At 39.8% G+C, this 25,996-nt stretch overlaps 1 protein-coding gene across 4 annotated transcripts in view; it reads left to right on the forward strand.

Annotated features, from left to right (window-relative positions):
* LLGL2 (LLGL scribble cell polarity complex component 2) overlaps positions 1-25,996 on the forward strand; it is a 66,778-nt gene that overhangs the window by 10,774 nt on the left and 30,008 nt on the right. For all 4 annotated transcript variants that reach the window (XM_039342941.1, XM_039342940.1, XM_039342942.1 and 1 more), the window contains exons 2-6: positions 3,570-3,673; positions 14,923-15,020; positions 16,379-16,460; positions 20,946-21,064; positions 25,782-25,940. In XM_039342941.1, the coding sequence (XP_039198875.1) occupies positions 3,599-3,673; positions 14,923-15,020; positions 16,379-16,460; positions 20,946-21,064; positions 25,782-25,940 (533 nt within the window). In that variant the 5' untranslated portion in view covers positions 3,570-3,598. The remainder of the gene's footprint in view (positions 1-3,569; positions 3,674-14,922; positions 15,021-16,378; positions 16,461-20,945; positions 21,065-25,781; positions 25,941-25,996) is intronic.

Below are 25,996 nucleotides of genomic sequence, written 5' to 3' on the forward strand. Positions count from 1 at the left end.
ATATTGCAACCAAAAGAACAGATGTGCATCTTCAAAGAAATTGGAATGATTTCTGTGATGAATGTACATTGGCAACAGTCAGTGTTTTGGTGTTAATTGTTTTGATTTAGCTTGAATTTCCATAATTCCCATCAGTGTACTTATGAGAGTTGATGTCCAACATGTCCAAAGCGTATCCAGCTACCAAACCCCCTAGTGCAGTGGTTCTCAACCTTTTTAATGCTGCGACCCCCAACCGGTCGTAAGTCGAGGACTACTCAACCGGTCATAAGTCGAGGACTACTCAACTGGTGCAGCACCGTTTGCAGAATGGGACTTTTGGCGGGCTCAGCAGGGCAGAGACAGCCTGGACAATTCCTATTGGCTTTTGAAAGCCAATAGAATTAGACTCTATTCAAGAGAGTCTATTCTATTGGCTTTCAAAAGCCAATAGAATAAAAGGGAGTAGCACAGCTAAGGAAAAGGGGAAAAAAATGGCGGACTGCATTGTTTGGCGACCCCCGTGAAATGGTCGGTCGACCCCAAATGGGGTCCCGACCCACAGGTTGAGAACCACTGCCCTAGTGCTAAAAGTGGTAGCAGACTGCAAAATAATCTCATTACTTTCTCTATTTCGGGGCCTTTTCTATTTTGATTGAAGACTTGAGAATCCCAGTTGAAGTAGAAATAATTCAAGCACCATGGTACAAATAGTATCAGGAATTAATGGTTTCAAGAACTGAGTATGTCTAGTTTAACAAAGAGAAGAACTAGGAGTACAGTCTTCCAGTATTTGAGGGGCACAGTTAACCTACTCTCTAAAGCAGTGGTTCTCAACCTGTGGGTCGGGACCCCATTTGGGGTGGAACGATCATTTCACGGGGGTCGCCAAACAAGGCTGTCCGCCATTTTTTCCCCTTCTCTTTGGCCATGCCCCTGGCACCCGGTGATGTATAAGTGGTTGGGGGTCACCACAACATGGGGAACTGTATTATGGGGTCGCGGCATTAGAAAGGTTGAGAACCACTGCTCTAAAGTACCTGAAGGCAAGACAAGAAATAAAGGATGGAAGCTTATCAAGGAGAGGTCCAACCTAGAACTAGGGAGAAATTTCCTGAGATAATAATTAACCAGTATAACAGCTTGCCTTCAGAAGCTGTGGGTGCTCCATCCCTAAAGGATTTTAACAAAAGATTGGACAGCCATTTGTTTGGAATGGCATAGGGTTTCCTGATTGCACAGGGTTGGACTAGAAGACCTCCAAGGTCCCTTCCAACTCTGTTATTCTGTATTCTGCAACATTGTTAATCTGAATGCAAAACACTGTGAATGAGGAAGCTGATTCTCGGTTTATACAGATGTATGGCTCAAAGGTTTCTTTTTGTTTTGCTCAATCCACAGTGCCTTTTGTGTGACTATTCCTGCACATCTTACGTTTGAGGCGGTAACCTTCGATTTCTCAGCCTTCTCCTTTTAAATTGGCCTTCCTTTATGGTCATAAACTTTCCCCAGCTTTTTTTGCAAATGAAGGCAAGTGAACTCTGGACTATAAATTGCACTGACTCAGAATAATTTCTTTTTCTATTTAGATCGTTGTTTTTTTAGTTTTTCAAGAGATACACAACATTTTATATGAAAAGATACAAGTACTCTATACTCAAAGGTGATGCAGACCTTATTTATTGTTTTACCATTTTCTTCTTTGAGCTTTCCTGTGCTTTCATAAAAATAGTTATTTGGAGTTGCATATCTTTTTATTTATTGTCTTCAACATCTCATTTAAGGAAACCTTGCTTTCTACTTGTTTCTCTTCAACAGTGGCTGCAATTCTAAAACATAATTTTAATAGAACTTTACTCCTTCTATTGGAACAGAATTTCACTTAAGGTTTCTAGGCCAAATATAGACAAAACATAAAACTGGCTGTAGGTCCTCTTTGTCTATACAGCCTAAATTTGATATTCCTTTGCAAAAATAAATACCCATTACGATCCTGCCATCTTCAACTCGGTCAAGGACACCTTCATTATAATACCCATTAAAAGGATAAAAAATAATTGTGAAAAGATTCACATGCAATCTGGTTTCAGGCCTGTGTTCTATGTGTAAATTGTTTAGGTTGTACTGATATGACTTACACTGAGGAATAGATTTAAAAAATGCATATATTCTGATGGGTCTTTCAGAGATTTGAATATGCTGTTAACCATGATATCCTTTTAATTTACTTGATTGATATAACATTAGAAATGGTATTGTGGATTTTAGATCTTTCTGTGAGAGCTTGCTCAACAGGTGGTGTTACAGGTTTTTGTATGATTTGTGGAATAGGTCTTGGCTATGTCAGCGTTATCGGTATGTGCAATTCTAAAGTCAGTTGAGATATGTTATATAGTATCACATTGATTGCCATCCCTGAGACTAATTCAGTCCTAATCTCCACTCAGTTTACTTGGGGGATCACCTTTCTCCACTGGAACCTGCCATTCACATTTATATCAACTTATAGGCCTAGTTTGAGGGACCTTTGCGAGGCCAGTCAGTTTGATTGGTATCCAATAGATTGCTTTGTTCTAATATTTCTGAAGTAATAGTTGATCTTTTAAATTGGAGCCGGACAATTTTTAAACCTAGTGTCCTGGTAAGTAGAACCAGTTAACAGAATGGTATTTGTTATGGTCTTATGACAGCATATTTGATATGGTACATAGCTAGGCCTTTTAAAATGAGGTGTATATGTGTATGTGGGTGTATGCACCAATGCCCACAATTAATTTCAAGTGCTTATGTGTTGCTTTAACCATTCCAGTCCCAAATGACATACAGTAAAATATATTAGAAGATATCTCTAAGGATATGGGGTTTTTAATTCCTAGAAATATTTGCAATAAATCAATTCTAATAAAGGCCAAAGTAGAATGACAATCCTTTAAACTGGATTCTTGATTTAGATTATAGAGCTGGGTAATATGAACATAGAAGAAATGTCTTCATAATAACATAACACATAAAATGTATATTTGTGCATGTAACATTATTTTAATATGTTTTATTAACAACTGTAGATAACTGTATTATACTTAAGGGGAGACTAAGCTCCCTATTTCCTTTCTCCCATATGCAATAAACTTGAATTTGCTGTGACAGGAGATACTAGTACTAATTACCATTCTGGGATATTGAAGACCTTTTAAATAACCTACTGGAATCTTTTACCTAACCTCTGATCTGTAGTGTAATCTCTTTTTTGCTAATTTAAAGATGAAAGATACCTAGTTTCATTCTGTGGAATTCTTAGTAGTCCCTAAGCTTGGCTATTTGCTTGCGGACAATTTGGTAACAACATCAATCAACTAAGAATCAGTTTTGCTACCTACACTCCCTCACGCTGATAATGTTACCTGTTTGGATGATGAAAAGTCTGCAAGCAAACTATCAAGCTCAGAGAGCATCAAGAACTCCACAGTTCAACCCTGAGCTGCAGATATTCTCTTCTGCAGTATTGGAATTTTCACTTTTATTTCTATCTAAGTCCGTTGCATGTAGCTGATATCCAAGTGTCTCTAAATATATTTTTGCCTTCTCTACAGCTTTTGGTGCCTCGTGATTAAAGAGGAAAATGAGAAGATTTCTGAGGCCTGGACATGATACCGTAAGAGAAAGGCTCAAGCGTGACCTTTTTCAGTTTAACAAGGTACGTCACAGAGCTCGAATAAGATCTGAGAGGAAACAAGTACAGAACTTTTCCATATTTCATGTTTCATTGCTGATTCAGGTGAATTGAAGTATGGAAGAGATGGGACTCTTTAACCCTATGACTCTTCCAAATGCAGTTTGCCCATAATCATACTTGATTTTTGGCTTAGCTTAGAACGTAGCAAGAAATACAAAAGTGTCTGATAAAACCTCCCAGAGTTGTTGGGAGTTGGTGGTATAAAATTTAATCAATCTTCACCTTGTACTGGACCTATGCTACTATTGAGACAATAGATTTTTTTAATATATATTTTCATGTCTTAACCTTGCAGATGGTTTCCTGAATTCCAGATGGCCATTTAGAACTCATACTTTTCAATTATAATTTTTAAGACACAAAGTCTTTTTCTCTGGCAATATGTTCCCTCCGTGGAAGCACATGGCAGCTATTGTGGTTTGGATATAGTACTGCTTTTAAATAAGCAAAGGGCAGTGTACAATTCACAGGCTTGTATGCACCCTTTCAGTGCGAGTAGGAGGAGTGTTAAATTTTATTTTTAAAAATGAAAGCAGTTGGTATGATTATTTAGTGAAAAATCTGAAAAGCTAATACTGATATGGCTATTAAAGTAACTCTAAATAGATTTCTGTTAACTGAAAATAAGCTTCTCTACATTCTGAAACCTGCTTTGAACTCAACATCACAAACAGTGCAGTAAACAACAGGTGGCCCTCCTCTAACAACCATTCAAAGGTACGACAGTGTAAAAAAATAGCTTTACGACTAATCTTTACATTTGTGACCATCTCAGCATCCCACAGTCACGTAGTCACTATCACTCTGCAAGTGATTCTGCTTATGACCATTGCAGTGTTCCACAGTCAGATGATTACCATTACAGTGCAAGACAAGCAGAATTTAAAATAGGGAAATAAAATTGCAAGTTGGGTTTATGTGATGTTTCACGTTGTGACCATAGCATTTAGCAATAGGGTTGCTTGTCCCAGTTGTGGTGGCTAAGAAGAGTGGTGCAGTGGTTTGAATGAAGTATCACAGGTTAATTCTGCCAACTGCCAGGAGTTCAATTCTGAGCAGCTCAAGGTTGAACTTAGCCTTCTATCCTTTTGAGGTCAGTAAAATGAGGATCCAGATTATTGGGGGGCAATACTCCGTAAACCGCTTAGAGAGGGCTGTAAAGCACTGTGAAGCGGTATATAAGTCTAAGTGCTATTGCTAAGAGGTGGTTAACTATATCTAGAAGAAGTAAAAGGTAGAGTGTTTTTGTGGTGTTTACATATTCTACTAGTGCTTAATTTTTGTGTAAATCTGTAAAAATGTCACTTTCTCTGACTTAACAGTTATGAAAAAGAGAGCAGATATATAGCAACTGAGGGAAAAGAAATATGACTTGATTTACAATACTGAATTATGGCCAGTCTTGCATGGAAACCTTAAGATAGGTTAACACACCTCTTGCAAATGCTGAGAAGCACTGGGATAGCTTCAGTGTTTTACTTCCCAAGATTTTTATGACTAAGCAGTGCTATTCAAAAATCAGTTGTAGAAAGCCAAAGTAATTTGTGATTGTATTCCCTCCCCTGCTGGTCTCCAGAGAGACTTCAGTTTCTATCATTCCTACTCAGAGGACAGTCAGCTGTTTAACAGGGAAAGTGGATTGTAACCCACACTACCTGGAGAACAACACAAAGCTTACATTCTGGCCTTGTGATTATTTTACTTTAGGAATGATAAATTGAGGCATTTAATTGCCATACTTCTTCATAGTGAACTGGAGAATTGCAGATTCAGTTGTTCATGCATGGAATTCCACATTAAAGATAAGCCACCAAAATGATTTCATTTGAAAATATAATTTTGATATTCAGATTCGGGTAACCAGATTCTCATTTGCAGTTGGTTTACACACTTAAGTTTCATTTGCTAAATATAAACTGGAGTGCAGGAAGTATCCATCCTTGACCCTTTTCTTTCTCTCTCTCTTAAATCATGAGATGGCAGTACTTTTAACTTACATGTTTAGCCTGATTGGTGTGATTTGTGGTGAATTGGCCCAGGGCAGAAAAAAAAATATATGCCTGCTATACAAATTTCACAAAGCAATCAGATTTATTGAATGATAATTTATTTTAAAACATTAAATTGTACTCAACCCAGGAAATCTTTCTTTAATAATGTCCATGAAGTAAAAAATCATTGGAAATACAGCTACATTCTGGAAGGTTCTTTTAAAGTTAAGGTTAAAAATTTGCAGTATTGAGCTCAATTGCATTGTTAAATATTAATTAATCTACTGTATATCATCACATAATTCCTAATCACATAATGTTGGAGCCCAACAGTTCCACTCCTAAGTGAGATAGTTTTTCAGTGAGTTTCGCTGCATTTTACACCCCTTCTTGCCATAGTTTTAAGTGAATCACTGCAGTTGTTAAGTTAGTAGCTTGGTTGTAAAGTGAATCTACTTCCCCATTGACTTTGCTTGTCAAAAGTTTGCAAAAGATGATCACATGACCTTGGACACTTAACTGCCATAAATATGAGCCAGTTGCCAAGCATCCAAATTTTGATCACGTGACCACATAGGGATGCTGCAATGGTCATAAGTGAAAAATAGTCAACAAGTCACTTTTTCAGTGCCGTTGTAACTTCAAATGGTTGTAACCATTCATTAAACGAATGGTTGTAAGTTGAGGGCTATCTGTACCGGCATAGTATAGATTTCGTCCTACACTGGAATAGGGAGCTTAGAACCAAATCTCAGGTAGCCTGAATCCCATTTTTATGGTCTTCAAAAACCTCTTAAGATTGCACCATTGACATTGGATACCAAAATACTGATTTTGAGCGGCATATTTGTGCAATTTTAGGTGAGCTATTGTCTCTACAAGGTTTGTCATGCCCATTTTACATGGAAACTCTTCTTAGCTGCACATTATTTTGATTGCATTTTAAGAGCCATGAAAAGATTGCCTGCTGTATTTTATATGGTGTAATGGTGCGTGGAAAGCCTTAGAATGTTTAAATGTGCAGTAGAAATGTAGCTATTAAATTAACACATTGCTTATTCACTAGATAACCACAATGAAACAATGAATTTATTGATGTATCTGGTTATTTATTTACTTGCAACATTTATATGGCCCACTGTCTCAAAACAGTTTTAACTCTGGGCAGTGAGGAAAAAAAAAATGGAAAAGCAAAGCAAACCTGTCATTAAAACCAAATAAACAGTAAACATAAATGGTAAACATGACTGAATCCATGATGGCTCCTAAGAGTGGAGACTCTATTCATTCTGGCCCAAAGGCTTGGGGGAAGAGCTAGATATTAATGGCCTCCCTAAAGTATTATAGGATCAGGGCCAAGGCCTGTGTTGGGAGAAGATTATTTCAAAGAACAGGTGCCACAACTGAGAATACATGGCTTCTGAATCCTACAGGTAGTTCTCAGATTATTTCCATTTTTTTCAGTGATTATTCAAAGTTATGATGTCACTGAATAATGAACTTACAATCACTGCTTGCACTTACGACAGTTGAAGCATTCCCATGACCATGTGATCAGAATTTGGGCGCTTTCTGAGCAGTCACATTTATGACTATTGCGCTGTTTCCCACCATATATTTTCCTGTCCTACCTGGACTACTTCAATTCCGCCCACTTTGCCTATCTCCTGGGTGCAGAGTGAGTTTTGCAGAGCCAAGCACCAGTGTGGCCAACAGCAGCACCACTTCTGCTTCATGAAAGCAGTGATGGGTGCAGCCTTGGAGGGGGCACCTTGTGGGGTTCTCAGCTGTGACTATTTAAGAAAGTGGCTCAGACGGGACACTCACCTGTTTCACCCCATTCGCTGCCCTTTGGCCTACCCTATGCAGAACCACAGAAATTTGCCTATCCCACTTACTTACTTACTTATTTACTTAGTCAAGGTAGTCCTTGATTTACAACACCTCTTAGTACTTAGACTTATATACCTCTTCATAGTGCTTCACAGCCGTCTCTAAGAGGTTTACAGAGTCAGCTTATTGCTCCCCAACAGTCTGGGTCCTCATTTTACCGGCCTCAGAAGGATGGAAGGCTGAGTCAACTTTGAGCCAGTGAGGATCAAACTGTTGGCATTGAGCTGAAGTAGGCTGCAATACTGCATTCTAACCACTGTGTCACACTGCTCAAAGGGACATACATGTTTTTCACACGTACCACTGTTGGAGCCATCTCCATCATCATGTGATCAAAATTCAGATGCTTGGCAATTGATTCATGACGATTGCATGTTCTAGGGTCATGGGATCATCTTTTGCAATCTCTGACAAGCAAACTCAATGGGGAAGCCAAATTCACTTAACAACTATGTTACTAACTTAACAACTTCAGTGATTCACTTAACATCTGTGGCACAAAAGGTCCTAAAATGGGGGGAAAATCCCTTAACAAATGTCACACTTAGCAACACAAATTTTGGATTCAATTGAGGACTACCTGTACTTATTTACTTGATTTCTATAGCTCCTACCTCAGCAAATCACTCGGGGTGGCTCAATTTAGCATTAATTTAGTGAACACTTTGATAGCTTCTTCATCCATTGATTTGCTTTAACTAATACATCTTAAAAGTGACTAAATATCAATTCTCTTTTAAAAGAAACCTTGCTAAAATGTCACATTTTGCAAGGACTTCTGCAAGTCCATTTTTTTTATCTCTGGAGGCCATGTAGCATCCCAATTTTTATTTCAAACTGCTTCAGTTACATATAAGTATACTTAACTGCAAACAAATAATGCCTACAGCTCAGTCTTTGCTTTAAAGCAAACCAGCTTTTCGAGTCTTTCTCCTTGGTGTTGTGAGTACTGTGCTTTTGGCGAATAAATAAACAAAATCCCAAAGCTACTGTGAATATTCAACTTGGGATTCCTATTTGCCTGGAAGACTGGGTCTTCTAAACCATAGATATCATTTGTATTATCAGTGTGTAAAATTCAAATATTAGTATTCTTAATCTAAAAGAAAATGTTTTCCTCCCTGAAAAGCTGCATCAAAAATAAAGAGTATTAGAGGAGTGAGTTTCAAGTACATAAACAAAGTTGCATTGTGGGATCGGGTGGAGAGAGAATCCACTGACTGATTCCCCAAAAGCTGCAGTATTGGCAGGCACACCCTATGGCAGCTCTCATAATTAGTTTCACTCAAGCTTTTAAAGATATATAAAACATTGCAAACGGTTTAGAGCTTGAAGAATATCTGTCTGGTTGAACACTTGAAATAGTCCTCCCTCTCCCAAACTCAAAAAGACCTCTTTTCAAATTCAACCTGGAGCTGTTTTATTACACAATACTTCCAGTAGAGTCAGAACGGTGAACTTCAAACTTCGAACAACTGAGCTTTCAACCTCAAACTATTACAAATCCAGATATTTGGGGTATTTCTAGCTTCATTAAAACATTTTCCTTCTTGAAATAATCTAATCCAGAGGTCCCCAACCTTTTGGGCACCAGGGACCGGAGGGTGCGTGGTTTTGTGTGCTGCCTGCATCCCGTGGATGGGGCTTTCCTTCTTTGTGCGGACTGGTTGCTGGCATGCTGTGGCCTGGTACTTGTCCACAGACCGGGGGTTGGGGACCCCTGATTTAATCTGTCTCCAAATGAAAGTGAAACAAATGTAAGACTATGGCAACAATTGAGTTCTGTTTGAATTGTTTAAGTCTTCCCAGAGTAATATAAAACATTTTTTAAACAAATGCTATCTTTTGAATTTGACTGTTTGGGTTTTGTTTTTTTAAAAAAGATTTTGTCTTATAGTTTGTTTATTTTGAGTGTTTTTCCTCATTTTGTTGCTCTTGAATTTTTCCTTCTTATATGCATGTCCACTGTATGGTCAGACATATCTTTAAAACAAGGGAACATTGATCTGTTCACTCAGGCATTCCCCCCAGGCAAGGCCAAAAGCAGATACGCAACTGAAAGAGATTATCCTTTTAGTACAGTATCTCTATGGTGTTGTTGCAGCATGTGGTCCGTGGGTGGGTGGGTGGGTGGGAGGGAGGCTGTATTTCTCTCCTAACCAGAGAGTGCCTTGTTCACTTATAAGTACATGTATCCCAGCAACATAAGCAGCTGTCACTTGGGGATACTAAGAACACCTGTGGTTCTATCTTACAAAAATTCTCAGACCAATGAGTAGCACAGTGTGAAATTTAATTCCCTCTTCTTGGTATGGCATGTTGTAAAGTTCTGCAGGGCCAGACATGTCCTCAATTGTGAAGTTAGCTGATCAGCCAGGTTCAGCTGCCAGACGGGCTGGTTTCACCTGAGTTTTACCTACCTGGAAGCAATCCACTTGATTCATACCTGAGTGGAGTTCTTTAAGCTGCTAGGTCTTCCAGCCCGCTTTGTTCACTGGGGTAAGTACAGGCTTGTGTGGTGGCAGAGCAGTTGCCAAGTTTTGATCTGCTGTACTTCTAAGGGCAGATTCAGAAAGCAGCTTGTTTCTCTCATGGCTATAACATGATAGTGTCACTTTTGACTGAGACTTGGGAGAAAATCCTTTCACTTGTCTGAAAGTTGGCCCCGCCCGTGACAAACAACCAAATATGGAGTTCCATGTTCTGAGAATAAAATATACTTTCCCTAAATAAAAGCCAACTTGATGGCTCATAATCAGTCAGCAAAACTGAGCTGGCTTCTGTGTGTATGTTTGTTTGCTCTCCACTACGGTTTCATTGTTTTCTTTCCTTCCACACCCACTCCAGGTGTACCTGCTTCTGTCCCCTACTGGTTCTGTACTTTATGTTCTAAGGTGCAACCATCTTAGGTTTTTTTTCTTTTCTTTTTTTTTTTTTACAAAATCTGAATATTTTTGTTTTTATGCCCAAATAAATTTCATTTATCAGTGGCCATGTTGGTTGTGCTACAAAGAGTTAGAATGCTATAAAATGTAGCTAATTGTGATTAAACTGAAAGCAAAGCACTATAAATAAAGTTATTCTTTCCTATACAGCTAAATATACTTTCCTGAGGGTGAGTGGGCTCTCAAACAACGTATGTTGTTCAGGCTGGTAAAATCAGTGGAAATAAAATTTCTTGAAAGATTTCCACTTGTGTAATAAATAGGCCAAGGGTCCACAACCCATGGGCCATGGCCCACTGCCAGGTCATGCCCTGTTCAGAATTGGGGCTGTGCGAGTTGCTGGCTGGGGCAAGTGTGTGTGCGCAACTCAACTTGCATGAGGAGCAGGCTGGTGGGTACTCTTTTGTGCGTGCGCCGGCCTAACACTTGCGCAAGTCGAGTGTGCATGTGCATTGGCTGGCGGCTTGCACAAGGGCTGTGTGTGCACGCACGCATGAGCGCCGACCCATTGTTCACGTGGCCCAATTCCCATCTCCACCCCCCCCAGCCAGGCCGCCAAGCCACAAAGGTTAGGGACCACTGTGATACGCTTTGTGGACTTAAAACATTAACATGTTTTTTTCTTAAATATGGGGCTTAAAATACTTGCAGATAATAAATACTGAGTAATGTCCATTGCATTCATAGTAGCCGAGTATAGTTGAAAAAGATGCTTTGATAAAACTCATAAGCTTATTTGCTTCAGTTATGTAATCAATGCTGAAACCATGCCCACCCCATTGCTGGCAATGGAAAAAAAGTTGTGATACGTCACGTCACGTCACGTCACGTGACATTGCAAGTTTGACACTCCTGGTATAAGATTTCCTGCCTAAGCAAGGGGTTGGACTAGAAGACCTCCAAGGTTCCTTCCAACATCATCATCATCATCATCATTATTATTATTATAGTTGTTGTTGTTGTTATAAGACATTGCATAAAAGTACCATGGTGCCCATGCTGCCTTTGTTTTACAACTATTGCATTCATTTAATGACGGCCACAGAAAATATGATAAAATTGGGTCAGCCACGTGACCGATCTGTTTTATAACCGTTATGACGTATACCCATAATGGGCAGGCTCCATTACAGTCATAACTTGAGGACTATCTGTAGGCACCCTGGAGAGACACTTCAGTATTTGTACATATACAGGTCTTTTGTCTGCCTCTTTTCAGACAGCCAGTTATTGCAAGTAATTCTTGAAGGATACTATCATGATAAGACAACTTGGCTTTCTATTGCATCCCATGTATCCTGCTTGGAAAAAGCCCCTAAAATGATACCCAGTGGCGTTTCAGCTAAGCTGAAAACCTCTTCCACCTGCAGATATTAATTCTGTATATACAGATTGAATCCATGACACGCTTCACAAGAGAATAATTTTATTCTGCACAGTCCTAGATACATCCATATTTTGGAAGAAGTAAGTTTAGATACTGTTGATCATGCTGTAGTTTTAGGTTTTTATCAAACCAGAAATGTGACTGATTTGAAGCTGAACTTTATAAATTTTGTCAGTTGTGTCATATTTCTGGCATTAAGAATAAAAAAGACGCAATTGTCTCCTTCAGCGAGATTATCTGCTGAGCCCATCTATTTATGCCTTACACTAATCATTACAGTAAATAAATACTTCTGTTGTTAGTATATTTCCCAGATTGTTAATTGTTGATGACTCTGTCAAGCAAACAGAGTTGCTCAGTTTCATAGTATAGAAATATGTTCCCAAAAGTTCTCAGCATCTTGGCCATAATGGGGTTTGATTTAAACCCTTATTCTAAAAATCTTTCACCATGGTTTGTGTATTTGCTCCTAAGTAGAGGGCTGCAAATGGAAGAAAGAAATATCAGATGACATTTTCAATATAGTAAAGGGCAAAACTTCTCTCTTCACTTAACATATACATCTATGCCTGAAGAATCACTGATTCTTGTAAATGCGAAAGAGAAAGTATGTTTTACATGTTTGTGCATATCCAGTTATTTTTTTTATTACAACCTCTGGCTAGTAAACCATGCTTGATGGCATAGATGTTCTGTTAATAGAATCCTTGTGGCTTATTCACCAGACTTATGGGTAGGGGACACTGGATTAGAGCAATCTTCAAACCAGGTTATATATTTTCCTACATATTTTGTTTGCCTGCTTTGCTTCTAAAATTGCTTTACTTGTACTTTGGAATACTGTTTTTAAGATTAATGATACCTATATGGACTAAAGGTCTAGCTATATAAGGCCATAGGATGCATGTTTTTGTGATCTGATATATTTACAGAGTAAAGGCAATGCTGTGCAGGATTGCTAGGTCTCCACTGTAGAAAATCCTACAGCACATAGAAAAGAATTTGTTAAAATTAACATTAACAAGCTAAATATTAAGGTGACCAACTGTTCTCCTTTTTTGAGTTCTGTCCTCCCTCAAAAAGTGTCCTCCTAAATGTCCTCCTTTTCCATATACCGTCCTCCTTTTGGGAGGACAGTCCTCCCTCGAAAATGTCCTCCTAAATGTCCTCTTTTTCTATATTTGAAGACTTATCTGCAGGGCTTTTTTTCCCTCATAGAACGCTCAGAAGGCGTTCCGGGACCTTTTTTTTGATGGTTTTTTTCAACTTTTGCCTGAACTGTGCTACTCCCCCTATTGGCTTTCAAAAGCCAATAGGAATTGCTGCTGAGCGTGCCAAAACACCTGGGCGGCAAACTTTGCACATGCAACTTTGCACCCCTCACTGCTACCCAACTACACCATCTCCTACTTAGTTCCGCAGATAGCTGAAGGAGACTGTAGCGGTATGTTTCTCTTGATCTTCCCTATTCAGTTCTACAAGGGATGCACAGGGTAGGCGCTGGTGCTGGGGGCGGCTGGGGGGTGGCTGCAGGGCCGGAGCCAGCATGGCTGGTGCTTTGTGAGCTGTGGGGGCGGCTCTACGGGGATGCGCAGGGTGGGCAGTGGTGCTGGGGGGGCGGCTGGGGGAGCGGCTGCAGGGCTGGAGCCGGCGCGGCTGGTGCTTTGCCTTTGCAAGCCGAAGGGCAGCTCTACGGGGATGCGCAGGATGGACGGTGGTGCTGGGGGGAGGCTGGGGGGGTGGCTGCAGGGCCGGAGCCGGCACGGCTGGTGCTTTGCCTTTGCAAGCCGTGTGGCCGGCTCTACGGGGATGTGCAGGGGGGCGGTGATGCTGGGGGGGGGGCGGCTGCAGGGCCGGAGCCGGCGCGGCTGGTGCTTTGCCTTTGCGAGCCACGGGGCCGACTCTACGGGGATGTGCAGGGTGAGCGGTGGTGCTGGGGGGTGGCTGGGGGGGTGGCTGCTGGGCTGGAGCCGGCGTGGCTGGTGCTTTGCCTTTGTGAGCTGTGGGGCTGGTTCTATGGGGATGCGCAGGGTGGGCGGTGGTGTTGGGGGGCGGCTGCAGGGCCGGAACTGGCTCGGCTGGTGCTTTGTGAGCCGCAGGGCCGGCTCTCCACGGCAGGGCAGCGGTGCTGGCGGGGCTGCTGTGGGCGGGGGTGCGGCGGGCAGTTGACCTTCCATGGGCCGAGCCAGCTGGTGGTCTACGCAGTGCTGACCTGTGCTGCCACCACCTCACCCTGCACACTAAGTGGCCTCCTGGAGTGCCTGGCTCACAACACTTGCCTCCGCTGCCCACCCCCGTGCAGTCCAGCCATGTAGATTTTTGGACAATTGAGAAATCGAGATTGAATGTTGATACTCCAGCTGTAGCACTTGCCATAAAATTCAATATGAAGGATATTTCTTGTTCAAATATTTCCAATATATTGTTAGAAAATGATACATTGACAAAAAATACTCATTCAATGGAAAAGTACTCATTTAAATAATTAATAGGCATGTAAGCATAATTACAATATAAAATGTTATTGTTACAAATGTTTTTTATTATGCATTTATCGTATTATAGGGTATTCTGTATTATTGTTGCAATAAATACAATGTTTCTTTTATTTATGATATTTTTTTCTTCAATTTATTCGTGTCCTCCTTTTTGTTGTAAAAAAGTTGGTCACCTTATAAATATGGAAATTCCGGAAATAAAGGTTCTTGAGAGTGATTTTACTGACACCTCGTCTGGATGAGTGCTATCAATGTTTTACAGTAAAAGGATTTTAAACTATTTCTGAGCTATTGTTCTAGAGGAAATTGTTCTATAATGTCTTTAAGTGTGATTGGTTTTGTAAGATTTGTCTGAAGAAGTACTTTATTTCAATGTTATATTGCTTGATTCCAGATGTTATGGTGAAATTTGTTCTTATGTAAGTTCACTTTTTGCACAGCTTTTTGTCTTCATGTATAATGTATGTTGCTGGTTCATCTTTTCCTTTTCCATCAGACCGTTGAACATGGTTTTCCTCATCAGCCAAGTGCTCTGGGCTACAGTGCTTTCTTCCATCTTATGGCTATTGGGACCCGGGCAGGAGCCATCAAAATGTATCCTTTCAGTTGTTTATTTCTGCATTCGAATCAGTCTTAAGGGAGAAAGTAGGTTAGTTGCACACTTAATAGATATAATGCTTTAGACTAGAATCCCCGAAGATGCTATGGAACCCAAAAATAGTACATATCTATAATTCTTTAAAGCAACTGTGCCTTTTCTAGGGACTGTGTACAAAGCATTTTTAAAAACTTTAATCAAAGCACTGCACAGCCCTCATTCTTAGTCTGTAGAAAGAACTTCATTTGAAAAATTCTGCACATTATCTAAATTATTAGACTATAAAAATAACAGCTCAGTTAAGATATTTGGTCTTCCTAAATGCAGAAGAGATTTCCTGGTTCCGTTCACTCTTTCTGTTCCCTACCAGCAGGCTAAAGTGGATAGAATCAGAATTCAAATTATATTTGCTGTTCTTGTTCTTCCTCATCGTATAAAACGTAATTGTGAACGTGAATAGTACTAAGGTTATCGCTGTATTGCAGAATGGGTTGGGAGAGTAGGATGGAAAAATGCTAGCTTGCTTTAAGTCGGTTGTCTTTGAAATGGGGATAAGACTTGAACCAGGATAACCTAATCACTTCAGAGTGAAGTCCTAGGAGCTCAAGTTGTGCCATGTTAAGCTAGTTTCTCTCATGGGGAATGGAAAATGGCAATTTTAGTTTGGAGATTGAAATAAAAAAGAGACTGCTTTAAAATGGCTTCTCTTTCATTTAACCCCAATATCTAAAATAAATGCTTATCCCTGCGGCATGAACCCGGTTAAATATAGAAGAGTGAAGGAAATGGATGGCCAAGAATCTGAATGCTTTTCCACATAATTGTCATTTTAATTGGCTCCTCTTTTGCAAATTGATTGTATGATTGGATCATCTGCATAGCTGGATTTGTGGATTGAAACGTGACCCTCCTTGGGAATAAACAAGTTTCAGTCACTCCATCCTGCTCAATTCTAAAAAAAGGTGCATGTGATCAAGCCCCTCAAAAACATAAATCTTAAAAACCTGTTAGAAAGTATCAGGAAAGGCTTTGAAAAAACCCTTTTCCATTTTAGTGTATTTGTTAGGTTTATAAGTCATCTTTCCTTTTGCGCTCAGGGTACTTTACTCCGGGATCTCATGTAAATCAAGGAGTAAATTGCTATACTTCTGCTTTCTTCTCTTCAGATTAATGGAAATAATCCTCAGCTATTTCAAACATATAAAAATGTTATTAGAAGAAGTGTAATCAGCCTAATTCTAGATACAATACAAAAAAGAATTACCGTTGTCCTAAAATATAACTAATTGTTCATGCAAGATGTCAGTTGTAATATATGTATACTTCAGCGCTATTGACCTCAATAGTAGTTCAGTTATGGTGCTCCAGGTGTGGAATTCATGGGCTTACATGAAGAGACCAACACCGTCATGCAGATACATTTCATTCCTGAACAGGTGAGTAAAACTGATGCAACCAAATTCCTTGGCGATAATGCAATTACTCACTATTAAAATGAAAGCGTTTTAATGTGACTTGCTACATAGCACTGATGTAGCTGGTAACTCAGTATGATCCCTGGAGTATTTATGAACTGACGTTCATTTTATTCCAAGCTCCCCAATCCTATATATTTAAAGGAACACTTTGATTTTGGATCTCAGCTCCAGCAGAACCTGTCAGAGGGAGGATTCCAGCTTTGTTGTCATCTTCTTTCATGTTTTGTTGCCACCTTCCTGATAGACCCAACACTGCTTGATGTAGTTACTGGGAGGAAGGCTTTGAGAATCATGAACTGTCCTGTCTCCTGTTCATTCCATTTAGATATCCTAAAGATGATTCAGACTCCTGTCCTTATAAATTGAATTAATAAATAAAACTAAAGCTTGAACTTACCCAGTGGCAATTATGCTCTCCTTGAATGTGATAGAGTTCTGCAATAGATTGAATATGCTGCTGGTTAAATTTGTTCAGCTAATGGAACATTTAAATAACAATCTGAGCAATTCATTAAAATGTGCATTATGGTATAGAGATCAACTTTGCTTAATTTCCATTCAAAGTTATGATAATACTGAATGAATGGACTTATGTCCAGTCCTCGAAGTTCTGGCCATTGCAGTGTCTGTGTGGTCATGTGAACAGAATTCAGGCCCACCCAGAGTCATGACCCTGTTATGGCTGTCTGCTTACCCATTGCCACCAGCTGTCCTTGTCTAGACCTGTTGCAACGCACACCAGTACTCCACCCTTGTGATCTTCCTTCACACCATGTTCTTTTACATTGGTGCAGTTGGGCCTTTCTCTTGTGCCCCATCCAGGGTTGCTGCATGCCGGCCAGGCTCTCCCTTCATGTTCCACCCAGGGCTTGTTTTTGCCAAAGAAGTCTGGTGCATGAAAGAAGGCCCCAGCTTCTGGGTCCTTTTATGCCAGGGCAGTCAGCCCTACTTTCATATGTCTGGCTTTTTTGTGAAAGAAGACCCTGGGTCGAGCAGAATGGAGACCCTGGAAGGGATGTGAGAGAAACTCTGACTGCACCAGTCTGAAAGAAGACCCAGGCCAGTATTGTACTGGTAAGTGCTGTGGTGTCAGGGCTGAGTGGCAGGGGCAGTTGGAAGTGGGTCAGCAGGCAGCCAAAAGGGCAGAATGGAGTGGGAAGAGAGGCATGTGGGTGGAGTTCAAGAGGAGACAGAGCAGGCAGTCCCTTACCTTATCAAGGCTTGGGGCTGGGAGGGACCAGGGTGTGAATGGTTTGGATCAGGGTGGGTCCTCACTTAACAATTTGTGGGAGTCAGTTAATGACAGTAGTGGGGACTGCCATGATTCCCATTGTTAAGCAGTTTTAACCAAGGACTATCTGTATATCAGACGTATGATTAGACATACGTCTTGTTTTCCCTATGGGACCCTCCTCTGGATTGGGGCTATGTGTTTGTGAAAGAAGGAAATGATGTAAACATTTTTCCCCAGTAACGTGCAGCCTGAAATGTCCTGCAGGATTTTTTTTTATTAAAAAAACCAACTATTAGCACCAATATGAAGGTTATCTCTTTTTAACTCTGTGTTTGGAGAATAGCAGATTGGAAGGCAAGGGCTAAACATTTAAAAAGGCTAAATACCAGGGCTATGCACTGATCTGAATTCAAAGGGTGATTCAGAATGTGCATGGCTGCATGCGCCACAAATTTTTTAAACAAACACTTCTTTTCATTAGTTTGTGTGTTTTCAGCTTGATTAAAACATTGCCAACAGACACAATGAGTATGTTCACACGTACACACCAAATCCCCCTTTCCCCTTTGAATCTGTTTCGCTGCACAGTTCTCTTAAATGTCTTCTGCCAGTGGTGCTGTGTTACATTGGAGTGTCATGTACTCACCTAGGAATAAAAAAAAGAAAGCAAAGAGCTATATATTTAATGTATCATGTAATTTCCTTCAATATTTTCAACTTAGGAAAAAGATCCTGCATTTTGTAGTACTTTTTAATATTCCATTTGTATATTCCATTCAATCAGGAAATACCTGTAGGAAAACTGGTATGCTCTGCTGAGTGTCAATTTGGTGTTCAATATATTTAATTTTAAATCTAAAATAGTGATTAGGGTTGGGCATTAACAAATAGTCTGGAGCACACCACTTTAAAAAATTAACCTATCCAAAGAATGCAAAAGTGAAAAAGGCAGATTTAAAAATGCTCACTTCAAAAAGGGTGTGTGTTTAATTCAGACATCAGGAATTCAGATTATCAGCTAGGTAAAATTTATCCCTGGAAACTGGTAGCTCAGGTAACTTTGAGTTAACTGATCTAAAACACAATTTGTCTAAGTTCTTACTATTGTGTAACACTATGAAAAGCCCAGAAATAGCTTGGAGTGCTTAGACTTGATGGACAGAATTTTAAGGCAATACAAGAAATGGAATATTATTGGAGTAGGTTTGACAACATCATGCAGGGTAAAAGTTTATGGTCGGTGGTGGTTTGTTGTCTAAGCTTGTTGTTTAGTTTAGGAACATTTCATCACCAGGCTAGGTAACATCATCAGCGGAACCAACACCAACACCTACTACCCAACTACAAATATTTTCCACATTTCTAAAAATTTATAGTACCACGTTAATGAATTTATATTAAGGTGAAATAGATTAGGGAAATGGCTTCCAAACACAGAAAGTAATACAAAAAAATACAAAGGCAGAGCAATCCCATTTTGCTGAACAAATGTCTGAACCAAAGAGGCACACTCTTAATAAGAACTAATAAATTCAGGTTCATTTGATTTATGTGATTAAGTCATTGTATATTACCGTAAATGCCGGCGTATAAGACGACTTCCGCGAGCGCTGAAATCGGCGCCAAAGACGGGGGTCGTCTTATATGCCGAGTCGTCTTATACGCCGGAAATACTGGTAGTTTCTGGCATATAAGACGACATTCTAGGAATGCGGCCCGGCTATAAAGACGGGGGTCGTCTTATACGCCGGGTCGCCTAATACGCCGGCATATACGGTACTCATTAGAACTGAAAGTAACTTCCTGTTCGGGCCACTTTTCTCCCAGCATGTTAAATATCAAGTGTGTCCCGAATGTCCAGAACATATTCCCTGTGTCAAAAGCAGCTAAATATGACTTTGTGATAACATTTAGTACTGTATAATACTTGTCAGTTGACTGCAAATGTACTGTACTGTAGATTTTTTTTTCTGGTTAACCACTTTAGAATCAATGTTCTAAATAGATGCCATGTATCAAATCGGGTGAATGTTGGTAAGATTATTTATATTCTGAAATGCGCAAATGTGCAAATTGTTTGGTCGGCTTTGATATAGATTTTTTCTTAAGGCCTTGCATGTTTTTTTTTAATTTATCTTTGTTATATACCAGTGTGAGCAATTTATAACCTTTGTGATAAATCTTTCAAAGTATTCCCTCCCCTTTTTTAATGGCAGCTCTTGGTAACCCCCCCCCCCATCAAACAGCTGGAATTCAACAGCAAAACAGATTTATTGATTTTCTTTCAAAATAAGTAAAATTAGGATGTTAAATACCCTGTCAGATTTTACTAGTAGCTGTATAGGTAGTCTGCCCTGACGTGCACACACAAACGTGCATACACACACACGACCACCCACACTGTGGTCATGCAGTAGCATTTTAGGCACTTGGCAACCAGCTCACCTTTATGTTTGTTTGCATCTTATGGTCACGTGACCATGATTTTCTACTTTTTTTTGCCAGTTTCCAGCATTTACTTCTGGTATTCAGCAAAAACAAAAAAAAAGCTAGCAAAAATCCATTTTGAGTAAATTGATATGCTTAACAACCATGGCATTTGCTTAATGGCCATGGTGTTTGCTTAGCGATTGTGGGGTTCGCTTAATGACTATGGCAAAAAAATGTCATAAAATCGGGTCTGACCTCTATTTAGCAACTCCAATGACAACCATAATTCTGGGCTTAATTACAGTTGTAAGTCGAGAACTATCTGCATTCTGTTCATTGTCTATTTCACACATAGCGCGCACACACATAGCCATCCCCCTCCCCGTCTCATCTGCCAATTCCTATGTTGTCCTATCATCACTGCCCTGTCCCTTATGGCTAGGCCAGACTTTTTTTTTTTATAGGATAGATCTTGTCTTAAAAGGGGTTCTTGTGCTTGGTATATATAGTATATGTGCTGAAATAAGCTGTCCAGCTCTATAAAATATGTGAGCATTTATCTATTGGCCTGGTTGTTGCTCTTAGCTACTATCTTGGAATAGACTTCTAAAGTGGAGATTCTGTAACAAATCTATCTCTGTATAACTTTGTCCCATCCCAGATGGGAATTTTATTTCAGCTTAGTCATGGACTGTAGCTTAAAACAATAGTTTAGTTCTTGATGTGCTACTGCAGGTAATAAAGGTTGCTTTATCTCTGTTCCTCTTGATAATTTTCAGTGCCGTTTAGTGACCCTACTGGATGATAACAGCCTGCATTTATGGACCCTGAAACATTCCCATCATGGTACATCAGAGCTTCAGGAGGAAAGACATTTCACACTCCGTGGGCCTCCTGGGTAATTAGGATACTTCCAATCCTAGCACATCTGGACTGCTAAGAAAGTCAACATGCTTGACATACAGTAAATTCTTCACTGTTGATATTTCAAGCAAATATAAACTTTAAAGGTTCTTTGCACTCTACGTAATCTGCTTTTTGTGGCATGGAGAATTGTGGTATGCTTCATCTTTTGTAAATCTAATTTTCTTCTTGGCTTTATTTGAGGAAACTTAATTTGTTATTTCATTTGAACCAAAGGTCAACTGTTTTTCAGCAAGAGAATCAGAGGATGGTCCAGTGTCTGAACTTAGGCTAAATTACTGTAATTAAAACAATGGCAAAAGTTTAGTACAGATTTTAGGGTAATGGTGAAGGAGGAAATATTAACAAGCATCAATGTATACTATTTACTAGTAAATCTAGCATTGTCAAGCAGAAGGGGCTAAAGGGGCTGCCACAAAGAAGAGGGAGTCAAGCTATTCTCCAAAGTGCCTGAAGGCAGGACAAGAAGCAACGGATGGAAAGTAATCAAGGAGAGAAGCAACCTAGAACTAAGGAGAAACTTCCTGACAGTTAGAACAGTTAACCAGTGGAACAATATGCCTCCAGAAGCTGTGAATGCTCCAACACTGGAAGTTTTTAAGAAGAGACTTGGCAGCCATTTGTCCGAAATGGTGTAGGGTTTCCTGCCTGCCTGAGCAGGGGGTTGGACTCGATGACCTCCAAGATCCCTTCCAACAGTATTATTATTATCGATCATCGCACAGTCAGCCAGATGTTCAGACTGGATTTGGCATTTTGTCTACCTATCGAGTCCTTACCCAGGACCTGGGATAGGCAGATGTGGATGTTTGATGGTATTACAGATATCGTCGCAGGATGGAAGCAGTTCCTAATAAGGCTGCCTTTTGCAATTGACTAATAGCGAATTTGTCAATGCCAATGGTGTTCAAGTGGTGCTCCAGTTGTTTTGGGATTGCACCCAAGGAGCCTATGACTATTGGTACTACCCTTGCTTGCTTTTGCCACAGTCTTTCTATTTCTATTTGTAGGTCTTTGTATTTTGTTATCTTCTCCAGTTCTTTCTCTTCTATTCTGCTATCTCCAGGCACTGCCACATCCACTATCCAGACTTTTTTGTCTTTCTTATCGACAATTGTTAAGTCTGGGGTGTTATGTTGCAGGTGCTTGTCTGTTTGAATTCTGAAGTCCCAGAGCAGTTTAATTTTATCATTTTCTATGACTTTCTCTATTTTATGATTCCACCAGTTTTTGCTTACAGGCAAATGATATTTTTTGCAGATCTTCCAATGCACCATTGTTGCTACTTTGTCATGCCGCTGCTTGTAATCAGTTTGTGCAATCTTCTTGCAACAGCTTACCAAGTGGTCCACTGTTTCTTCAGCTTCTTTGCATAGGCGGCACTTACTGTCTGTTGCTGTCTTCTCAATTTTGACTTTGTATGCATTTGTCCTTAAGGCTTGGTCTTGTGCAGCCAGAATTAGTCCCTCGGTCTCTTTCTTCAATTTTCCTGCTCTTAGCCATTGCCAGGTTTTATTGTTATCTGCTTTCCCAGCTATTTTTTTCATGTATTGGCCATGTAGTGCTTTGTCTTCCCATGCCTCTATTCTGTTCTTCATTTGGTCTTTCTTGAAGGCCAGTTTGGTCTCTCCAGTAGTTAGTAAGCCTTCCTGATATACTAATTTCAGTGCATCTTCATCATTGTTCTTCAGATATTCTTCCAAAGCCATTTTTTCTTCTTCAACCATCTGATGTACTTGTAGCATTCCACGCCCACCTATTTGCCTTGGTAGATAAAGTCTATCAATGTCACTGCGTGGATGAAGGGCATGATTCATTGTCATTATTTTTCTGGTCTGCCTATCCATTGCTTTTAGTTCTGCTTGAGTCCAGTCCACTATTCCAGCTGTGTACCTAATGACTGGGATTGCCCAGGTGTTGATTGCCTTTATGGTATTTCCTCCATTGAGTTTGGATTTTAAGATCTTCTTCACTCTCTTGATGTATTCACCTCTAATCTTTTTCTTGACTTCAGTGTGCTTGATGTTGTCAGCTTGAAGGATACCCAAGTATTTGTAGTACTCTTCCTCATCCAGACTCTTAATGTTATTTTCGTGGGGCATCTTGATTCCTTCAGTTTTCACTATTTTTCCTTGTTTGATAGTAAGTGTGGCACATTTGTCCAAGCCAAACTCCATTACAATATCTTGGCTATATATACGGACAGTGTTGAGCAGCGATTCTATTTCAGATGATGTTTTTCCATACAGCTTCAGATCATCCATATAAAGGAGGTGGGATAGTCTGGCAGATGTTTTTGATGTTTGATAGCCATGTCCTGAGTTATTCAGTATTGTTGACAGAGGAAACAGTGCAATAACAAATAGTAATGGTGATAATGAATCTCCTTGAAATATTCCTCTCTTGATATTAACCTCTCCCAGCCTCTCACCATTGATCTGCAACTGTGTCTTCCATTGTGCCATCGATCTTTGCACAAATTTTCTGATGTTTCTACTGACTCCTGTTATTTCTAGGCACTTTATTATCCAATCATGTGGCAGAGAGTCAAATGCCTTTTTGTAGTCAATCCATGCAACATTCAGGTTGGTCTTCCTTCTCTTGCAGTTTTCCAAGATCATTTTGTCTATTAGGAGTTGATCTTTTGTTCCTCTGCTGTTGGGGCGGTTTCCTTTCTGCTCAGGTGGAAAGAGATTGTTTTCAACTAGATGCTGTTGCACTGCATCAGCTACTACACCAGTTAGTAATTTGAAAGTTGTTGGTAAGCAGGTAATTGGCCTGTAGTTACCTGGTGTTGCCCCTTTTGCTGGATTTTTCATTATTAGGTAGGTTTTCCCAGTTGTTAGCCACTTTTCAATTTCTCCTCCTTGTAGTATATTGTTGAACTGTTGGCAATGAGTGGGTGTATAACAGTTAGATGTTTCAACCAAAACCCATGCAGTTCATCTTCACCTGGTGCTGACCAATTTTTGATTTTCTTTGCTCTTTTTTCTACCATTTTTGTTGTTATTACTAGTTCTTTCATTTCAACTTCTGTTTTATTTGCATCCACCTCTTTTAACCAAGCCGCATCCTTGTTGTATTTCTTTGGGTTATCCCATATCTGCTTCCAGAACTGCACTGTTTCTTCCTTGTCAGGTACTGACTGATTCCTTGCAGTTTCTCCATTGATGGATTGGTAGAAACGTTTCTGATTGGATTGAAATTGGAGGTTCTGCCTATAGTTTGCAATTCGAGCTTCATATCTACTGATTTTCCTGGCTATAGCTGTTATTTGTTGCTTTATTATTTCCAGTGCTTCCTTGATCTTCCTTGTTTCTAAGTGGTATTTCTTGATTAGGTATTCTTTGGTCTTCTTGTTCTTCAGCTTCTTTTCTTTCATCTGTTCTAGCTTGCTTGCATGTGATCTTAACTTGCTGATCTTATTTTCTAGTCTAACCTTCCATTTTTCTGGTGCACTGTTTGTTTGTTTTTCTTCTTTGTTGATTTTGCACCCCAGGTATTCTGTTATAACTGCAGCTGTGCTGTACATTAGTTGGTTTGTTTCTTGCAATGAATTGGTGCTTATACTTGATATTGCAATATTTGCATCTTTTAATGCTTGTGCTAGCTGTTTCTTTGGAACAAGCTTCAATGCAGGTAGCCTTATTCTATTGTTTTTGTGCTGTTCTAGATGCTCAGTTATTCTTTGTTTCAATTCTTTTATTTCTTTAGTTAGAGGGTTTTGTTCTTCCTGAGGTAGAGGTGCCTGGTTTCCAAATGAGAACAGTTGTATATCTCTGCTAGATTCCTTCACTGCCAACTCCCCCTGGTTTGCCTCTACATTCTGAATTACTTCTGGTAAGGCTTTGATTTCTTTGCCCTGGGTAAACCTTTGCAGTTCGTCCAATTCTGTTTCTGTGAATATTTATTTCGTGTTATAAATCGGCGTTGATCTGCTAGTCTCTGTTCTGTTATTTCTGATTCTGGATGTTGTTCTTTCCAGAACTGGTGCATTCGTTTTAGATATCCTCTTCTTGTTGGACTTGATCTGTAGTAACAGATCATTATTTCTTTGTTTTCCATCACTGTGTATCTGCGACGGGTAAACACCTTTTCTTCCAGTAGTTCTGCAGCTGCTGGCCCTGGTTGCTCAGCCAACAGTCCTGAGTCCTGTAACCCATTTTTCACCAGATATCCAGGAACTCCAATATCTAGCGCGGACCTTGTTAACCCGGGCGACGTCCGAGCCGGTATGGCATTCTGAAATTTACGTCTCACCATATTTTTTATGGGAGAGACACTCTTTGTCTGACTCCTCTGATGAGACCTGTCCAGTATGGTTGAACCTCTGGCATAGCTCTCATCTTCCTCAGAGTACACAAGCCCCACAACCACGTCAAGGTAGTGCCTCACTGGGGGATTATTATTATTATTATTATTATTATTATTATTATTATTATTATTATTATGTTCTTGCAAGTTTATTCATAAACCATATAACATTTTCAGTTTCATATATGTTTCTCTGCCACGAGATTCTGGAGTTAGAATTTCAATAACTTGTCTTCAGTAGTCCTTTCTCAATTCTTGCAAATAGATTTTGGATCAAATTTTTATTTCATAAGATGCTACATAAATATTGATTGCAATATCAAGTTCATTCGCCTGAATCTTAAAACATTTTTTTCTTTGTTTTTCTCCGCCTCTAGTTCCCCTCCAAGTGCTACCCAAATAACAGCAATCCTGGCACATTCTTCTCAAGAACTTCTGTATCTTGGTACTGAAAGTGGTAATGTGTTTGTGGTAGAGCTCCCATCCTTCAGGGTGCTAGAAGACCAGATCATCAGTCCAGAAGAAGTATTACAAAGGTGACGTCAGACACCGAAATTATTACCTATAACATTTCTGAGATTTTGCCCTGTTT

The sequence above is a fragment of the Crotalus tigris genome, unplaced genomic scaffold (assembly GCF_016545835.1).
Source record: "Crotalus tigris isolate CLP2741 ecotype Arizona unplaced genomic scaffold, ASM1654583v1 scf7180000017814.3102382, whole genome shotgun sequence".
NCBI classification, from domain to species: Eukaryota; Metazoa; Chordata; class Lepidosauria; order Squamata; family Viperidae; genus Crotalus; species Crotalus tigris.